Source organism: Phaethon lepturus, unplaced genomic scaffold (genome assembly GCF_000687285.1).
Source record: "Phaethon lepturus isolate BGI_N335 unplaced genomic scaffold, ASM68728v1 scaffold11982, whole genome shotgun sequence".
Lineage (NCBI taxonomy): Eukaryota > Metazoa > Chordata > Aves > Phaethontiformes > Phaethontidae > Phaethon > Phaethon lepturus.
Genome location: NW_010524191.1, coordinates 24,637 through 41,504, shown reverse-complemented (window position 1 = coordinate 41,504; position 16,868 = coordinate 24,637). Strand labels below are relative to the sequence as shown.

Here is a 16,868-nt window from a genome sequence, read left to right as displayed (position 1 = left end):
AAATACGGTATAAATTCCCATGGTCTGAATTCATCGTACATTTACAAAGATGATTTCCGCTCTCTGTGCTATTTAAGGCTTATTGATAGTGCTTTATAACTCAACAGCATCCTATATAACTAGTACGTATCATGTATGGAGGAACAAAATAATTCATAGTAAGAGACAGTTCACCTATGATCAAAACGTGAGACCAATCCAGGGACTCTGTTAACATCCTGAAGTGAAAACTGCCACATTATATGAAGTTAAGCTTCTCAGGTTCTGCAACAACTTAACAATTAGGGAAGTTCTTTTAAGTGCTGATCCCTTCTGGCACACAGAGAAACATTTAAGAAATCTCTTATTTTACATATATGCTTATTGTTAATATCTGCTGCGTTCAAGGCAGGTATCAGCAAAGCACCATTAAGTTATTTTCCTTTTCTCATAATGCCTCATTTCTTGCTTCAACCTCAGCTTTGTTAACATCACTGATATTAAGGACGCCTAAGAAGCAACTATCCCAGAGATAATTCTCTTCCTCTCAGTACAGCACATTGATCATACCCATCCAGTGATACATAATTCAGTCTACCTTTCACTGCAGGGGCAAGGGAAAGAAGAAATCTTAAGAGTTTGCAGAAGAGATACCCTGACTATACTTCTTTCTTCCAGAGAGCTCTTCATTCTAGGAATGAAAATCCTCCTAGTTTGTTCTTTCACGTCGTGAGATGGCTTCTTGCATTGCTCCAGATGGAATAAAAACTCTATTCAGGAATATAAAGCATTCCACAGCTATAAGAAAGACTATCTTGTCTAATTCAAGAGAAGTTACTATTTGAGACTCTTAGGTAACACAGGATGAGAAGTGCATTTATTTCTCTAAATCTGTAGTCTCCTATAACAACTATCTCAACCTCCCCCATCAATGCCACCCATGATTCTATGCATAGCCCATTAGGATTTGCTGTGTATAGTGTCTGAACTTTCTGCTAAAACTTAATGATGCACGTTGATGAATAAACCTTTAATCTTCTTTAACACTGATACTTGTATGGCGCTGTCTCTGGCCTGGAATGGTTTGAGACACCCACCATGGGCAAGATTTTCAAGGGTCACTCTAAAGCTGGTGTTCTGACTGGTGTGTTGATGGTACATTCTCATCCAGTCAGGAAGCAGGTCCATGTGTAACAGTGAGCTAAGTAACACTGAAAAGTCCACTGGTTTGGTGGTCATGATGCCAATGGGATCTTGTGAGCAGTACTTATGTGTTGCGCACTCCCAGGGATTGTTCCAGTTCCTGGCGGCGCTGCTGGATCTGAAAGAAAAAGAAAAACTGTACAGTTCAGCAGACTCAATTGCTCAGTGGCAGGAAGATTCGCTTATAAGCCAGCAGTGTGGATAATTCGTCCATACCTTGCAGTAGAAGTATCTGCTCACAGCCTCTTGAGACCATGGCTCGTGATAAAATTCAGCTCTGCGTTCTTCCTCTGGATTTCCAACTACATCGGTCATCACCTATAACAAAAATAAAACCATTTTTCACTATAGCTCTTCTACCATGTAGAGAAACATTCAGACTTACCTAAAGTCAAAATTTATCTATGTTACTACACTAAAAATGTTCAGGACTGTTCTCTAAGCCCAAGGGAAATGGACAATGAAGGGCATTTGTGCTTACTACCAAAACAAGATGGCCACATACATACTAGGAACTGTGAACAGCTCTTAACCTCTGCTCCTCAGCTGCGCCAAGGAATAAGTCTAGACACCAGTAGCTGCCCAGGCTAAGTGCCACAATCTCTAACAATTTAACAGCATGGACAGTTTAGTTCCAGTGCCCAGGAAAAGTTCCCTGGCGCTGTATATTTTATTAGCCTATGTAACCACAGAACCTCAGTAGTTACCCGTACACAGGGTAACAGCTTGAAATTGTTAAGGTATTCACATCAGATTGAAGAACAACTCTATACCAGTGTTGCCCTTATCTCAAAGCATATCTTACCTTGATTTCAAGGAAAGTTCTGATGCAAAAGCATTGAGGAAAAATAACTCTATTGAAATGTGAGGAACAGAAAACCCTAGTAATTCCAAAAGGGCCAAAGTCCCGAGCTGATTTTTCAGTCTCTACGCAACTGCCAAGAAAGCAAATTTGAAAAACCATACGTTGTTTAAGGGATTAGTGGATGGGACTACCTGGAAAACTGCCTTTAGGGACAAAGGACATCTTAGGGTGAAAGAGCTCTAGATTCCCATGTGTAAGGAACTGAGCAAGGAAGGCAGGAGACTGGCATGGCTCAGTAAGGACCTCCTGGTCAAACTAAAGTGTAAGAAGGAAATGCATAGGCAGTGGAACCAGGGAAGAATATAAGGATGCTGCCTGGATGTGTAGGGAGGGGCTCAGGAAAGCTAAGGCACAGTTGAAGCTGAATTTTTCAAGGGATGACAAGGATAACAAGAAGGGCTTTTACAGGTACATTGGCCAGAAAAAGAAGATTAAAGAAAATGTACCCCTCCCTGGTAAGACAGGAGAGTTGGTGACAACCAATATGGAGAAGGCTAAATTAATCAACAATTGTTTTTGCCTCAGTTTTCAGTTGTACTCTCTCTTCCCACATATCTCAAGCCCCTGAACCTCAAGGGGGAAAGAAGTCCCTCCCATTGTAGGAGAAGATCAGGTCTGAGACCATCTGAGGAACCTGAACATACACAAGTCCACAGGACCTGATGAAATGCATGCCAGGGTCCTGAGGGAATTGGCTGATAAAGTAACTAAGCCATTCTCCCACATATTTGAAAAGTCCTGGCAGTCAGGTAAAGTCCCCAGTGACTGGAAAAAGGGAAACATCACACCCCTTTTTAAAAAGGGTAAAAAGGTGTATCCTGGGAACTACTGACCAGTCAGTCTCAACTCTGTGCCTGGTAAGATTATGAAGCAGATCCTCCTGGAAGACATGTCAGAACAGATGGAAGGCAGGGAGGTGATTAGAGACAGACGGCTTCACCAAAGGCAAATTGTGTATGACTAATCTAGTGGCCTTCTACAATGGAGTGACTGCATTGGTGGATAATGGAAGACCAACTGATATCATCTGGGTCAGGGCAATCCTCAGTATCAATACAGACAGAAGCACGAATGGATTGAGAGAATTGCATGAATTGCAGAGAAGGATTTGGGGATATTGGTGGACAAAAAAGTGGATATGAGTCAGCAGTGTGCACTTGCAGCCCAGAAAGCCAATCACATCCTGGTCTGCATCCAAAGCAGCATGGCCAGCAGGTCGAGAGAGGGGATTGTGCCCCCTCTACTGTGCTCTTGTGAGATTCCACCTGGAGCACTGCTTCCAGCTCTGGGGTCCACAGTACAAGACAGACATGGACCTGTTGGAGCAAGTCCAGAGGAGGCTATGAAAATGGTCAGAGGGCTGGAATACCTCTCCGATGAAGAAAAGATGAGATAGTTGGGGTTATTCAGCCTGGAGAAGAGAATGCTCTGGGGAGACCTTCTTGCAGCCGTTCAATATACAAATTGGGCTTGTAAGAAAGAGACACCTTTTACCAAGGCCTGTACTGACAGGACAAAGGGCAATGGTTTTAAACTGAAAGAGGGTAGGTTTACATTAGATATAAGGAAGACTTTTTTTACGATCAGAGTGATGAGACACTGGCACAGGTTGCCCAGAGACATTGTGGATGCCCCATCCCTGGAAGTATTCAAGGTCAGGTCGGATGGGTCTTTGAGCAACCAGATCTAGTGAATGTCCCACAGCCCCCACGGCAAGGGAGTTGGACTAGATGATCTTTGAAGGTCCTTGCCAACCCAAACCATTCTATGATTCTATAAAAAAAAAATAATTCTGATGACTAAGTCTCCAGCATCACAGAACCAAGGGTAAGTACAAAATTATTAGCATCTTTTGCAAGGTAGTATTGTGCAATCACAATTCTGATGCCAACAGGGCAGAACATTATAGAAAAAGCCCTTATGGTACTGGCTGTCAGTCAGGGAGAACACTGAACAACTGTTCTATGTATGCAGCTAGAGAAGCTCCACAACACCTTGGTTTGTAAGCTCTTCAAGCTAAAAGCTGCTTTATTTAAACATTCTTTCAGATGTCTGTCCCCTTTTGAATACAATATAAATAATAATAATCATAATCTTAACAGCAGATTTTTGGAAGACTATTGACTAACAAACTGGACATCAATATTTGAAAGACACAATGATTTTATTAAAATAATTTCATGGATTCATTAATACAACTGGTTTTGAGACATGTGAGTTAAAGACACAAAGTGTGAAACTTTATGAGGAACAAATTATTCATTTTTGCTGGCAAACAACTGAACTTCTTTACATTCCACTTCTGGGGTATCTCAAAGCTAAGCTCAAAGGCAGCTGATATTTAAACTGCCTATTTCTTAATTAAGATTAAACTATGAACTAACAAAACACTCAAATTGTGTTATTGTACTATAGGATGCTCCTCATGAGTTTTATATAGGTTTAATTTTGCAGAGTACACCAACACAGCCCTGCACTTTGATCTTACTGTCCAACCTGTTCCACTGGAAGTGGAATACAGCCTAAATTGTCTTTCCTGCATACTGTCTGCTTTGGGATTGCAGTATTCCACTCATTGTCTGTCTTCCACCAATTTTCCACCCTAGATGTTTTAGCTATATACTTTTAGATATAATTCTTACATTCTAGTTCCACTATTCATTCTTCATCAAACCTTAGCTCACCTTAAGATCCCTACTTTGGGACCGGAGAAGGTCTTGGATGTATCCTTTGGGATCTTTGGAGAAACTCAGCATGAAATCACGTTGTATTTTTAACTGATTTATGGATTCGATTGTCTCATGGATCTGACAGAAAAAACAAAGCAAATGTTACTTAATTCCTCCTATGCTTCGGTGACCCTGAGATCAGCCGCATTAGTGTCTTTGTATTTCTTGTGATGTACAAAGGTGACAATTCTACACTGCACACTTGTGCAGGTTCCCATAGCTTCTTCCCTTCAAAGAGGGAGTTAACTGCAATCCTGCAATTACATTTTGGTTTCACTTGTACTTTGCAATACAAGTATGTACAGGATTCTTCTTTACGTCCTGCGTTGAACTGCTGGATGGCATGCTATATACAATACTAAAGCGCCAAGTCATGTCACTGTACAATGCAATAATTTCTGTGTATAATCAGTCTTTCTGCCAAGTCTAGGATTTTTCAGGAAAGATGCTATATAAACATGTCTTTAAGCAGTGCCCAATGCAAGGAAGCAGTTATTCCCCTGGTTAATCATCATATCTTCAATACCCTGCTGTGATCCTTAACATTTCCAGTGATTGCCTGAAAATCCATGTTAAATGAACTCACACAACAGCCGTGACTTCTAGACCTTTTCTTACGAGAAAGCCTATTAAAGTCACAATGGCTGCAAAAAGAAGAGGAGTGTGAACAATGAGAAATCGGGAGTATGCAAGGTTTATAGATAATGAGTCATATCTTCAGAAATATTATGAAAGAAATGGGCATTAAGCAGCAGAGAAGAATGAAGACTCCAAAAAAAAGTCAAGGTCCTATGATCTTCCTGGATAACAAAAATCAAGTATGATCAATGGGAGGACATTTAATGAATCATTCGCACATACACACACAGAAAAGCAAACTTTAATACCCCGTTCCTCCAAAATTCTAGTTTGAGATTGTAAAACTATCTTGTTTAATTTCATGCATACATCTATGTTGCCAAAACAGGTAATGTGGCCAGGCACATGGGAGAGAATAATCCTCCCCTGATCTGGCTGTGCCATTAAGGCCACTAGCATAGGCACAAATACATGGTATATTAACAGAAGAGAGCTGCGGTCAACTTAAAATCTTTCCTTATTTGGGAAAATGATGTAGCCATGCTGGAGAGAAATCTGTTGGCATGCACCGAGTTTCCACTAGAGGACTCTCTGGCAGCACAGCAACAAATGGTACAGACGGTAACAATGCCGCAGTCAATGGCTGTTTACCCAGAAGTTACTTCAGTAACTTCACTAATCACAGCTTGCCCTCTGCTGTAGCAAATGCTCAAAAAAGAGGCGATACAGACATGGGAAAAGGTGAGCTGGACTGGAAACAGAGTAATCCTATGCATGCTGCATGCAAAACCTATATAGACTGGGAACCAACCGGCTGAGCGGCTGCCCTGCTGGAAAGGACCTTTCTCAAGGGCCATAAAATGAAAGCTGCTGCAACAATTACCAGAATCCATAGGATTGCTAGTGTCCAAACCCCCTTTAAAATCATGTGAAGACCAGAGTTTAACATATTTGTTTGTATTAGAGGTAAACAAACAGAAACAGGGCTTGACTGTATATCACACAAATAATTGCTGGTCCACGACGTTACAGTACCTTGTTGTCCAATGCTGTAATCTCCTGTTGGTTAGCTGTGGAGAGAAGAAAACTACTCATTTGTCCTTTTAATGGGTCTTCAACTTCTACATCTATGTCATAACAAGCCGTCTTCTTCTGATCGTTGGGGTCAACACTATGGACAGTATAACAGAAGATCATGGGAACATAATGAGTCAGAACAAATATCCATCCAGCCCAGGACACACTCTTTGATAAAGCCTGATGCTGTGAAAAGAGTTTAAGAACAGGGTATCTTTATATATTTGTATATCTTAGTATATCCTCTCACCTTTTATCAGTCAGAATTCAGAGACTTTTGAGCTGGAGCTTTTGTCCAGACCATCAATTTTAATAGCTACTAATGGACACAGTCTTCATTAAATTGTCTAACATCTTCCTGAGACCCATTATAACTCTGGCTTCCAAAGCAATCCCCAGTGGTAAATACCATACTGGTATGGTCTCTGCTAGACTGCATCTTTTACCTACCCTATCTCATCTACCCATGAGATAGGGTAGGTAAAACTCCATGCTACCATTCTGGATGTGAGCACATGATGACATTTTATTTGGTTCTCGGTTCCTTCTCTAATAATTCCTAGCACTGTAATTGTTTCGGCAGCTATGCAGCATTGTAATGATTCCCAGCTACTTCTTCAAGAGGTAGCAGTGAATTTGGGGACCGCCACTTTCTTTGTAAAGTTGCCTGCTTAATTCTTCAAAGAATAGAGCCAGTCATGCCTTCCTGTTACAGAAGTTATATTGACTCTTCCCCAATATATCACATGTCTATTAACTCCATTCTTTACTACAGTTAGTACCAATTGGCTTCCAATGTCCAGGATTGGTCCTGGATATGTTTTTGGCATCGTGATAACTATTTACCACCCCTCCGGTACTGAAGGAGATTTCAGGTAACGCATTGTATAGAATCATAGAATCATTCAGGCTGGAAAAGATAAACCACTTTAAACCTCAACCACTTCCTTGGACAGCCTGTTCCAATGCTTGACAACCCTTTCGGTGAAGGAATTTTTTTCTAATATCCAATCTAAACCTCCCCTGTTGCAAGTTAAGGCTGTTTCCTCTCAATCTATCACCTATTACTTGGGAAAAGTGACCGACACCCACCTTGCTACAACCTCCTTTCAGGTAGTTCTAGAGAGCAATGAGGTCTCCCGTCAGCCTCCTCTTCTCCAGACTGAACACGCCCAGTTCCCTCAGCCGCTCCTCATCAGACTTGTCCTACAGACCCCTCAACAGCTCCGTTGCCCTTCTCTGGACATGCTCCAGCACCTCAACATCCTTCTTGTAGTGAGGGGCCCAACACTGAACACAGGATTCGAGGTACAGCCTCACCGGGGCTGAGTAAATTAGCTTGGAGTTGGTAGTTAAGCAATTTCATGAGAGTCCTGCATGAAAAACCATTTACAACTCCTCATTTAGTCTGTGCTAAATTTACTTCTATTTTATACCTTGGTGTGAAAAAGTTTTTCAGATACACTTTTTCCATCTGCCCTCCAAAGCCCATACTGCACAGGTATGGGACCTTTCCTAATCTCAAAAGTTAATATTGATTACAAGAATGAATTTTGATTTTCTTACCTGACTTTAAGCAGCTGATTGTCTTCCAAGAACAGTTTTTTTAAACCTTATTTTTAATATCTCCAACATGGGAGATATTTAAACCTTATTAATTTCTCAGTTTCAATAGTAGGTTTCCTACTTCAAATATATTTCAACCAATCTTAGCATTTTCTTTTTCATCTTTAACAAGCTAAATATCAGTATTATTATTTGGCTTGTCCTATCATAAATTTATGTTTAATTTATTGAGGTTTAGACTTAACATTTACTTTCTCTTTATCTTTAGGCTAAAGTTTCTTAGCAAGAAAACAGTTTTTCAGCCCAGTAGTTGGTAAATCAGACTTCAGACATTGTCACTTGTAATATAAAAATGCTGGCTTCTCAACGTTGTTTTTGAAATGTCGAGGTTGTGCGCATCTGCTGTAGGTAGTTAAAAAAAAGGCTCAGGATCTAATCAAGCTTGTTAGACTTGGAGAGCAGAAGAACTTCCATGGATGGATTTGCATTAGGAGTGTTGCAAGCAGGCGGAGAGAAGTGATCCTTCTCTATACACACCCCTGGAGAGGTCACACCTGGAGCACTGTGTTCAGTGCTGGGCTTCTCAGTATAGGAGAGATACGGAGCTACTGGAGGGAGTTCCATGAAGATGATTAAGGCATTGAAGCACCTCACACATGAGGAAAGGCTGAGAGATCTGGGATTGTTCAGCCTAGAGAACAGAAGGCTTGGGGGTCAGGAAGATGGAACTTATCAATACCTGAAGGAAGGGTTTAAAGAAAAGGGAGCCAGGATCTTTTCAGTGGTACCCAGTGACAGGACAAGGGGCAATGGGTGCAAACTGAAACGCAGGAAGCTCCATCTGAACACCACGAAACACTTTTTTACTCTAAGGGTGACTAAGCACTGGTACAGGTTTCTCACAGAGGTTGTGGAGTCCCCCATGTTGGAGATATTCAAAAGCCATCTGGACATGTTCCTGGCCAACCGGCTACAGGTGGCTCTGCTTGAGCAGGGGAGGGCATTGGACCAGATGATCTGCAGACGTCACTTCCAACCTCAACCATTCTGAGATTCTGTGATACTGTGGCCTTCTGCAAGTGGATCAGCAGCAGAAGGAAGACTAAGGAAAACCCAGGTCTGGATCTGGGTCTGCTGCTCATGTCAAAAGCCATGGAGAAGGCTGAGGCACTCAGTGTTGTCTTTGCCTCTGTTTCTCCATTTAAGTCCTGTCCTCATGCCTCCCAGGTCCCCGAGCCTACGTCAGAGTCAGGGGAGCACGGCTGTTCAGAGGTACCTTGACAGGCTGCAGAAAGACACAGCTTGGAACAGGCTGCCCAGGGAGGTGGTTGAGTCACCATCTCTGGAGGTATTTAAAAGATGTGTGGATGCGGCGCTTAGGGACATGGTTTAGTGGTGGACTTGGCACTGGTAGATTAACAGTTGGACTCCATGATCTTACAGGTCTTTTCCAACCTAAATGATTCTATGATTCAACCTTGTAAAGTTCAACAAAGGCAAATACAAAATTCCGCTCCTGGGACAGAACGACTCCATGCAGTGCTACAGGTGGGCATCAACTGGGTAGAAAGCAGTTTTGCAGGAGATGACCTGGGGGTCCTCATGGACAACAAGCAGAGTATGAGTCAGTGAGATAAGCAAGCTAAGACAAAGGTCAGTTGCAAAACAGGCTGTATTAGCATCAAGTTAAGGAAAGAGGCTATTTCTTGCTGGGATAGAGTTAATTATCTTCATAGCAGCTAGTATGGGGCTGTGTTTTGGATTTGTGCTGGAAACAGTCTTCATAACACAGGGATGTTTTAGTTACTGCTGAGCAGTGCTTCACTGAGTCGAGGCCTTTTCTGCTCCTCCTACTGCCCCACCAGCGAGTGGGCTGGGGGTGCAGAAGTTGGGAGGGGGCATAGCTGGAACAGCTGACTCCAAGTGACCTCCATACCATATGACATCATGCTCAGCAATAAACTAGGTGGGGGGGCACCGCTCAGGGACTTGCTGGGCATCAGCTGGTTGGTGGTAAGCAATTGTTTTCATTTGCATCACTTGTCATTCTTGGGTTTTATTTCTCTTTGCTATTTTCCTTTTCATTACATCATCATCATCATTATTATTACTATTGGTTTATTTCCATTATTAAACTGTCTTTATCTCAACCCGTGAGTTTTCTCACTTTTACCCTTCTGATTCTCTTCCTCCATCCTGCTGGGGGGAATGAGCAAGTAGCTGTGTGGGGATTAGTTGTCGGCTGGGCTTAAACAATGACAAGCAGTTGGCAAATTGTTTCAGTGGTTGATTACATTTAGTCTTAAGTGTTGAATGCAGGGAGGCAGGGCAGAGTCTGTTTAAAGCTCAATGGGACTAGGCCCCTAGGCATCCTGATATAGTTTGAACCAGCTTTGAGTTGCGAGGAGGGAGCTATAGATGACCACCAGTGATCCCTTCTACTGTACATTATTCTGTGATTTTATGAGCCTAAAAATTAGTTACTTCCTCTAAATTCAGTGCCAGACTTCCAGATTTATTTTTGCTTTGCTTGAGACTGTAAAGACTCTATTGTGAAAGTATTCCATATTCTCAGGAAATGAATACTTTCCCTTTCCACAGCATTATGCCAGCGCAGTGTAATACTGTCAGGTGCTGTGTGGGGCACACTGTTTCAGAGAGTGCTGCTATACACAAGGTCCTGCTCTTAGCTTGTATCTAACAGAAAACATGCTGCCTCCAGAACCTCTTTGCCACCTCTCTGCTCCAGAAACATAACCATCAGTTCCTTGTCATTTTTCTCCAAGACAATGACTATATATCTCTGAGGACCCCAGCTTTTTCTGGTCCATCAAACAGTCACTGAGTTGTCTTCAGTGACAGTGTATACACAGCTATCGGTCTGCATGGTAGTCAATCTGCTTTTTGATGACTCTGGTTTATATATTCAAATGAATCAAAAAGCATATTTTATCTTAATAGCCTATGTAATATTTAAACTTATCACATATATTACAAATTTAGAATAAAGAACTCAATTTTAAGCATATTCAGAAATATTTGTTGTCAATATTTTCTAAGAAATCAAATCACTATGTTCAATTAACAATAATGTTTAAACACCCAGAATCAGATCTTTGCCCAAGACCACAAAAGAACTTGGGAAAGACTGAAATATCTTAGCAGCAAGGTTGTAATCCCTAAAAGTCTCTTTATCCCCCTCCCCCTACACACAGTTGTCATTTAAATATGGAATGTGCTGGAAGTGCCCTAGATAGCTGAAAGTTTTATTTCATCTACTATGCCAGAAATACATCTTTTTTGACAAGGATGCCAGAAGCTCAGTACCTTGGTCACAATGACCTTCTCTGAATCTAGGCATTCTTGATTGTCAGTCTCTTGAGATTTCTGACTAGTTGGCATTCTTGGAACAAGACTAACACCCAAACAGCTGACTCAATCCCAACAAAGTATGCAGGGACTTGCCACTGTATTTGAAACTGTAATACTCTTGTACATTTTACATAGTAACTCAGTGATTAGAATGGTTGCCCATGATGCACAATATCTTGTTTCAATTCCATTTTTTCCTCTCTAAGTGGATTCAAACTCTCATTCCTCTCCCCTTAGGAAAGAAACCTGACCAAGTCTCTCAATGGTATTCCAGTAGGGATAAGAACAAGAATAGTCCTAGAGAATTGGTGCCATTCTATTGAAAATAATTCAGAATTTTGTAGGCCAGAATGACACAGAGAATGAACACACAATAAAGTCCAAGGTACTCACCTGGAAATTATAAAGACTGGATTCTGGTCCCTGATACTGTAGCTGTTTCTGTATTTTATGTAGTGAGTGTTTTGCACATGACAGTGCTGAGCTGACTGACCAGCTTACCTGATGATATGGTTTATCACTATAGGGTCTGGTGGCAGCAGCAGGTTAGTGAGTCTCTGAGGTATTTCAGAAAACTTTAGTCGTGGACAGTCAAAGATCTGGAATACAACAAAGCACGTTATCTTTGTCCAAAACCAAACTTGCAATTAAATGAGAAAGTAAGAAATCAAGAGTTCAAAAGTAAGGTGATTTTGAATGCTATAATTATGGCTCCTTGTACAGAATAAAATTTTGGTCACTTCTGTCCCTGCAAATTGCTGCTGTACTGACAATCTGGGCTAGCTGACAGACACATCTGATGACAACAATTTCAGGTGTCCTACTTTTGGTTTAGCTGCGGAAGGGCAAAGGCCACTTTAATGGGACATCAGAATCAACTGTATCAGTGATGGGACAGAAGTAAACACTTCCTCTCTCACTAAGCGTTTGCAACATATCATAAAGAAAACAATTTGGTTTGTTACCAGCGGAAATATAAAAATGGTTTGCTTCTTTTCCCCCAAAGCGTGTTTTCTGCAATATTTTGTGCTAAAGAAAAATACAAGAAAACATTTTTGCATTTTAAAACCATTTGCAATTTATTTTTCTTTTAAGATTAAGGACAAAAAAGGCAACATGGTTTTACTTATTTTTAACTAGAACCTAAACAGCCTCCTGGAATGGATCCATTCCTTTCGAATCAACATCTCATGGTTACCTTTTCTTTACTATGGTCCAGAAGCTAAATATGTATTGAATTCAGAAAAAAAACTATTTTGGAAAGGATCAAAATCTGTAGGTTTAGGAAATTTTCTGTGAGTAATTGCAGTGTGTTGCCATGAATCCAGAACCACTTTTTACACCCAGAGTTTTCAGAAATGTAATTATTAGAGCTTTTTTTCCCTACTGTGATTTTTTAATGCTCTGAACAGGTGAACAGGCTTTTCTCTAAAGATATTCCATTAAACTGACTTTTTAAACCCCCAAAATATCTATATATTAACATTTGCCTTAAAACATGCCATTATGTGGAAGCAATTTGTAAAAATGTTGAGGCCTATGCAAATGCCTCTTAGGGAAACTATTTCCACTTGATAGAAGAGAGATATTATCTATAAACAGAAACATGCTTTGCAGCTCTAGAGGTTGCAGGTAGGGTTGAGAAAAATGAACTATCAGGTGGCAGAATGGACATACAAAGTCAGAACTGTTCAGCTAGGATGCTGTGGTTCCTCAGAGTATCTTCTGAAATCCATTAATTTTCTGGAGTGAGGGAATTTGGTAGCAGAAGTACCTAGAAGCCAGTTCCGGCTTTTGAAATACCTTTGTACATTGTTTTCTTGCTTTTGCTTGTAACACAGTGGATTTCATATATTCCCAGCTGATGTAAACAGTGTTTCTAAACAGAAAAGGATCCTTCTTCATCAACTCTAAAAATCCGTCTCATTTGCTGGTCTTACCTGCATCCAGGAATGCAGCCAGCTAGTTTCTAAAGAGCAAGGAAGTAACCAAATCTACTGAGTCTGCAACTCTCTCTATTTCAGTTCTGAATTCTGACACTTCTGACTGTGGAATTCCCACTCAAAATCTTTGCATACCAAACTCCATCCAATCTGCTGTCACCACTGGCTCAACACTCATGTCAAACTCGTAATGTGAATGCCCAAGAGACGAGAGTTTTAAGAAGGGAAAATGAAGCGAGCACACAAATAGTGAGAGAAAGGGTCAGAGACTGGAAACTAAGGCTAGATGGAATTTTCCTAAAGCATCTCATATTCCTACTTAACTCAAGTTAATGGTCTAAACTTATAACCTTGGCTCTGAAAGGCTATACGGCCATAGTAATTCTGGTGTGTGAGGTAACTCATTCAGTGATGATTTTTTAGTCTGTACTGTATTGTGTCATTAGATATAACCACAAGCACACCAGCGTAGGAGTTAGAAAAGCTGCCATACCAAATGAGAAGACCGGTATGTAAAAGGGAATGCTAGAGACACCGATGTGTTAGGTACTGATCCCCTAAGTGATCTGCACACTTCCAGTTATGACCATGATTTTTTCCAGGAGCTGCATGCCTAAAACTATAGTGTCTACATAAATATCATCAGATGGGAAGGCATTCCGAACCCAAATCCTTTATCCTCGATATCTCAATATTAGAGCATTAGGGTGAAAACCAAATAAATCTCATCATTAAATGTTTCATTTGATGTAATGGAATTCACTTTCCTAAGTACTAACATCAGTTTTGAAAGCAAGATTAGCTACTTAGGACAAAAAGTGAGAAGGCCCTCCTGCTTACGATAAGTAAGAGATGAACTGCTGACTGGACCAGATATTTCAAAAGTCCCGGCAGTCAGGGGAAGACCCTGGCAACTGAAAAAGGGAGACATTGCACACCTTTTTAAACAGGGCAGTAAGGAGGACCCTGGGAACTACCGACCTGTCAGCCTCACCTCTGTGCCTGGGAAGATCATGGAGCAGATCCTCCTAGAAGCTATGCTAAGGCACATGGAGGGCAGGGAGGTGATTTGAGACAGCCAGCATGGCTTCAAGGGCAAGTTCTGCCTGACCAACCGAGTGGCCTTCTAGGATGGAGTGACCACATCAGTGGACAAGGGAAGAGCTACTGATGTCATCTATCTGGACTTCTGTAAGGCTTTTGACACGGTGCCCCACAACATCCTTCTCTCTAAATTGGAGAGATATGGATTTGATGGGTGGACTGTTGGGTCAATGAGGAATTGGTTGGATGGTTGCATCCAGAGGGTAGTGGTCAACAGCTCAATGTCCAGATGAAGATCGGTGACAAGCAATGTCCCTCAGGGGTCCATACTGGGACCAGTACTGTTTAATATCTTCAGCAATGACATAGACAGGGGGATCGAGGGCACGCTCAGCAAGTTTGCAGATGACACCAAGCTGAGTGGTGAGGTTGACATGCCTGAGGGATGGCATGCCATCCAGAAGGACATGGACAAGCTCAAGGAATGGGCCTGTGTGAACCTCATGAGGTTCAACAAGGCCAAGTGCAGGGTCCTGCAGCTGGGTCAGGGCAACCCTCAATGTCAGTACAGGCTGGGGATGAAGGGATGGAGAGCAAGCCTGCAGAGAAGGACTTGGGGGCACTGGGGGATGAAAAGCTGGACATGAGCCGGCAATGTGCGCTCGCAGCCCAGAAGGCCAACTGTATCCTGGGCTGCACCCAAAGCAGCGTGGCCAGCAGGGCAAGGAAGGGGATTCTGCTTCTTTGCTCCGCTTTGGGGAGACCCCCCTGCAGTGCTGCATCCAGCTCTGGAGCCCTCGGCACAGGAGAGACCTGGACCTGTTGGAGAGGGTCCAGAGGAGGCCACAGCAATGCTCAGAGGGCTAGAACAGCTCTGCTGGGAGGACAGGCTGGGAGAGCTGGGGGTGTTTAGCCTGGAGAAGAGAAGGCTCTGGGGAGACCTTACTGCAGCCTGCCAGGACTTGAAGGAAGCTTAGAAGAAAGATGGGGACAGACTTTTTAGCAGGGTCTGTAGTGATAGGACAAGGGGTAATGGTTTTAAACTAAAAGAGGGGAGATCTAGACTAGATCAAAGGAAGAAATGTTTCACCATGAGGGTGGGAAAACCCTGGCCCAGGCTTCCCAGAGAAGTGGTAGATGCCCCATCCAGATGCCCTGGAAACATCCCAAGTCAGGTTGGACAGGGCTCTGAGCAACCTGATCTAGTTGAAGATGTCCCTGCTCATGGCAGGGGAGTTGGGCTAGATGGCCTTGAAAGGCCCCTTCCCACCCAAACCATTCTATGATGAGACAAAGGATCTACTACACATCTACTACACTATCCTGCCCTTGATAATGGCTAAAAATGGATACTAAAGGAAAAGTGTAAGAACAGAAGAAACATATACTGGTCCTTCCCCAAAGTACTCTCCCAGTCTCCACAGCTTTGCAATTACCTTGCATTTATAACAGCCCAAGATTTTTTTTCCATTGGTTTGTCACTTTGGAGCCTATATACACTTTTAGCATTTTTAATGTCCTATTGCAAGGACATTATTCTGAAGTTTAACTATGCTCAATTCCTTTTGTTTGTTTTTAATTTGCTACCTGCCAGCTTCAGTTGATGGCCTCTTATTATTTACCAAAATAAACAATAATTACTCCTTGTTCACCTTTTCCATTCTGCTCATGATTTTTCAACCTCCCCCTTTCCATTTCCTCTTTGGGCTGGCACATGCAAAACGAAGTCTAAATTGGCTATAGATAAATAGAGAATGGAAATCAAATCATCTAAGCAACAGAGCAAATAGCTTTAATTTTGCAAAAAATTCTTTTGTAGTTTTAAGGTTGCATTTTCACTATATATGAAAAAGACTGCATGTTGTCATTCTCAAAAAAAACCAAAAACCCAAACAAGAGAGTGACTATATAATTCAGATCACTTTGGTTCTATATTCCTCAAAATACCCATGAATGTCACAATTATTTTGTTGTATTCTCTATTTTCAAATGTGGGAAAACCCAGTGCTGCCTTTAAGTTTATTTCAAGCATTGGTCACTTTAAACTGTTGTAGGGCAAATTAATAACAAAAAATAAAAGCTTAAAAAGAAAACTAGGACACAACTTTCACTGCAACATTTACTTTCAATGCTCACTAAAACATTACTGATTTATTATAACTGCCAGTACTTCCCCTAAACAGGAATGTGTCACAAACCCTACCTTCAGGTACTTTAAAAATAAATTAGGTAAGCCTGAAGCTACAGAAAAACAAAGCCAATTAAGATAGTTGTAGCTCAGATAACATTACCTTTACAAAATAAATAGAATCATATTTACAGAAAAGGTGGAGATGCTTTTAAGTGTCCTTCTTAGTTCATTCCAGAGGTCATTGTGAAAGACAAAAAGCCTTTACATGCTACTTTCAAAACAATATGCAGATCATTGAGGGTATTTTATAATCTGAAGCAGACTTAGGAAAAAATAGTTTTTCTAATTATATCTTCCATGTCTTCTGCCCTTCATAAACA

General features: G+C 41.5%; 1 protein-coding gene across 1 annotated transcript in view; it reads right to left on the bottom strand.

Annotated features, from left to right (window-relative positions):
- Positions 1 to 800: 800 nt before the first annotated feature.
- SMARCD3 (SWI/SNF related, matrix associated, actin dependent regulator of chromatin, subfamily d, member 3) overlaps positions 801 to 16,868 on the bottom strand; it is a gene marked incomplete at its 5' end in the record, with an annotated part of 36,692 nt that continues 20,624 nt past the window's right edge. Inside the window, 5 exons of the mRNA XM_010282361.1 lie at positions 801 to 1,300; positions 1,399 to 1,500; positions 4,732 to 4,854; positions 6,391 to 6,526; positions 11,872 to 11,969. Coding sequence (XP_010280663.1) covers positions 1,247 to 1,300; positions 1,399 to 1,500; positions 4,732 to 4,854; positions 6,391 to 6,526; positions 11,872 to 11,969 — 513 coding nt within the window. The remainder of the gene's footprint in view (positions 1,301 to 1,398; positions 1,501 to 4,731; positions 4,855 to 6,390; positions 6,527 to 11,871; positions 11,970 to 16,868) is intronic.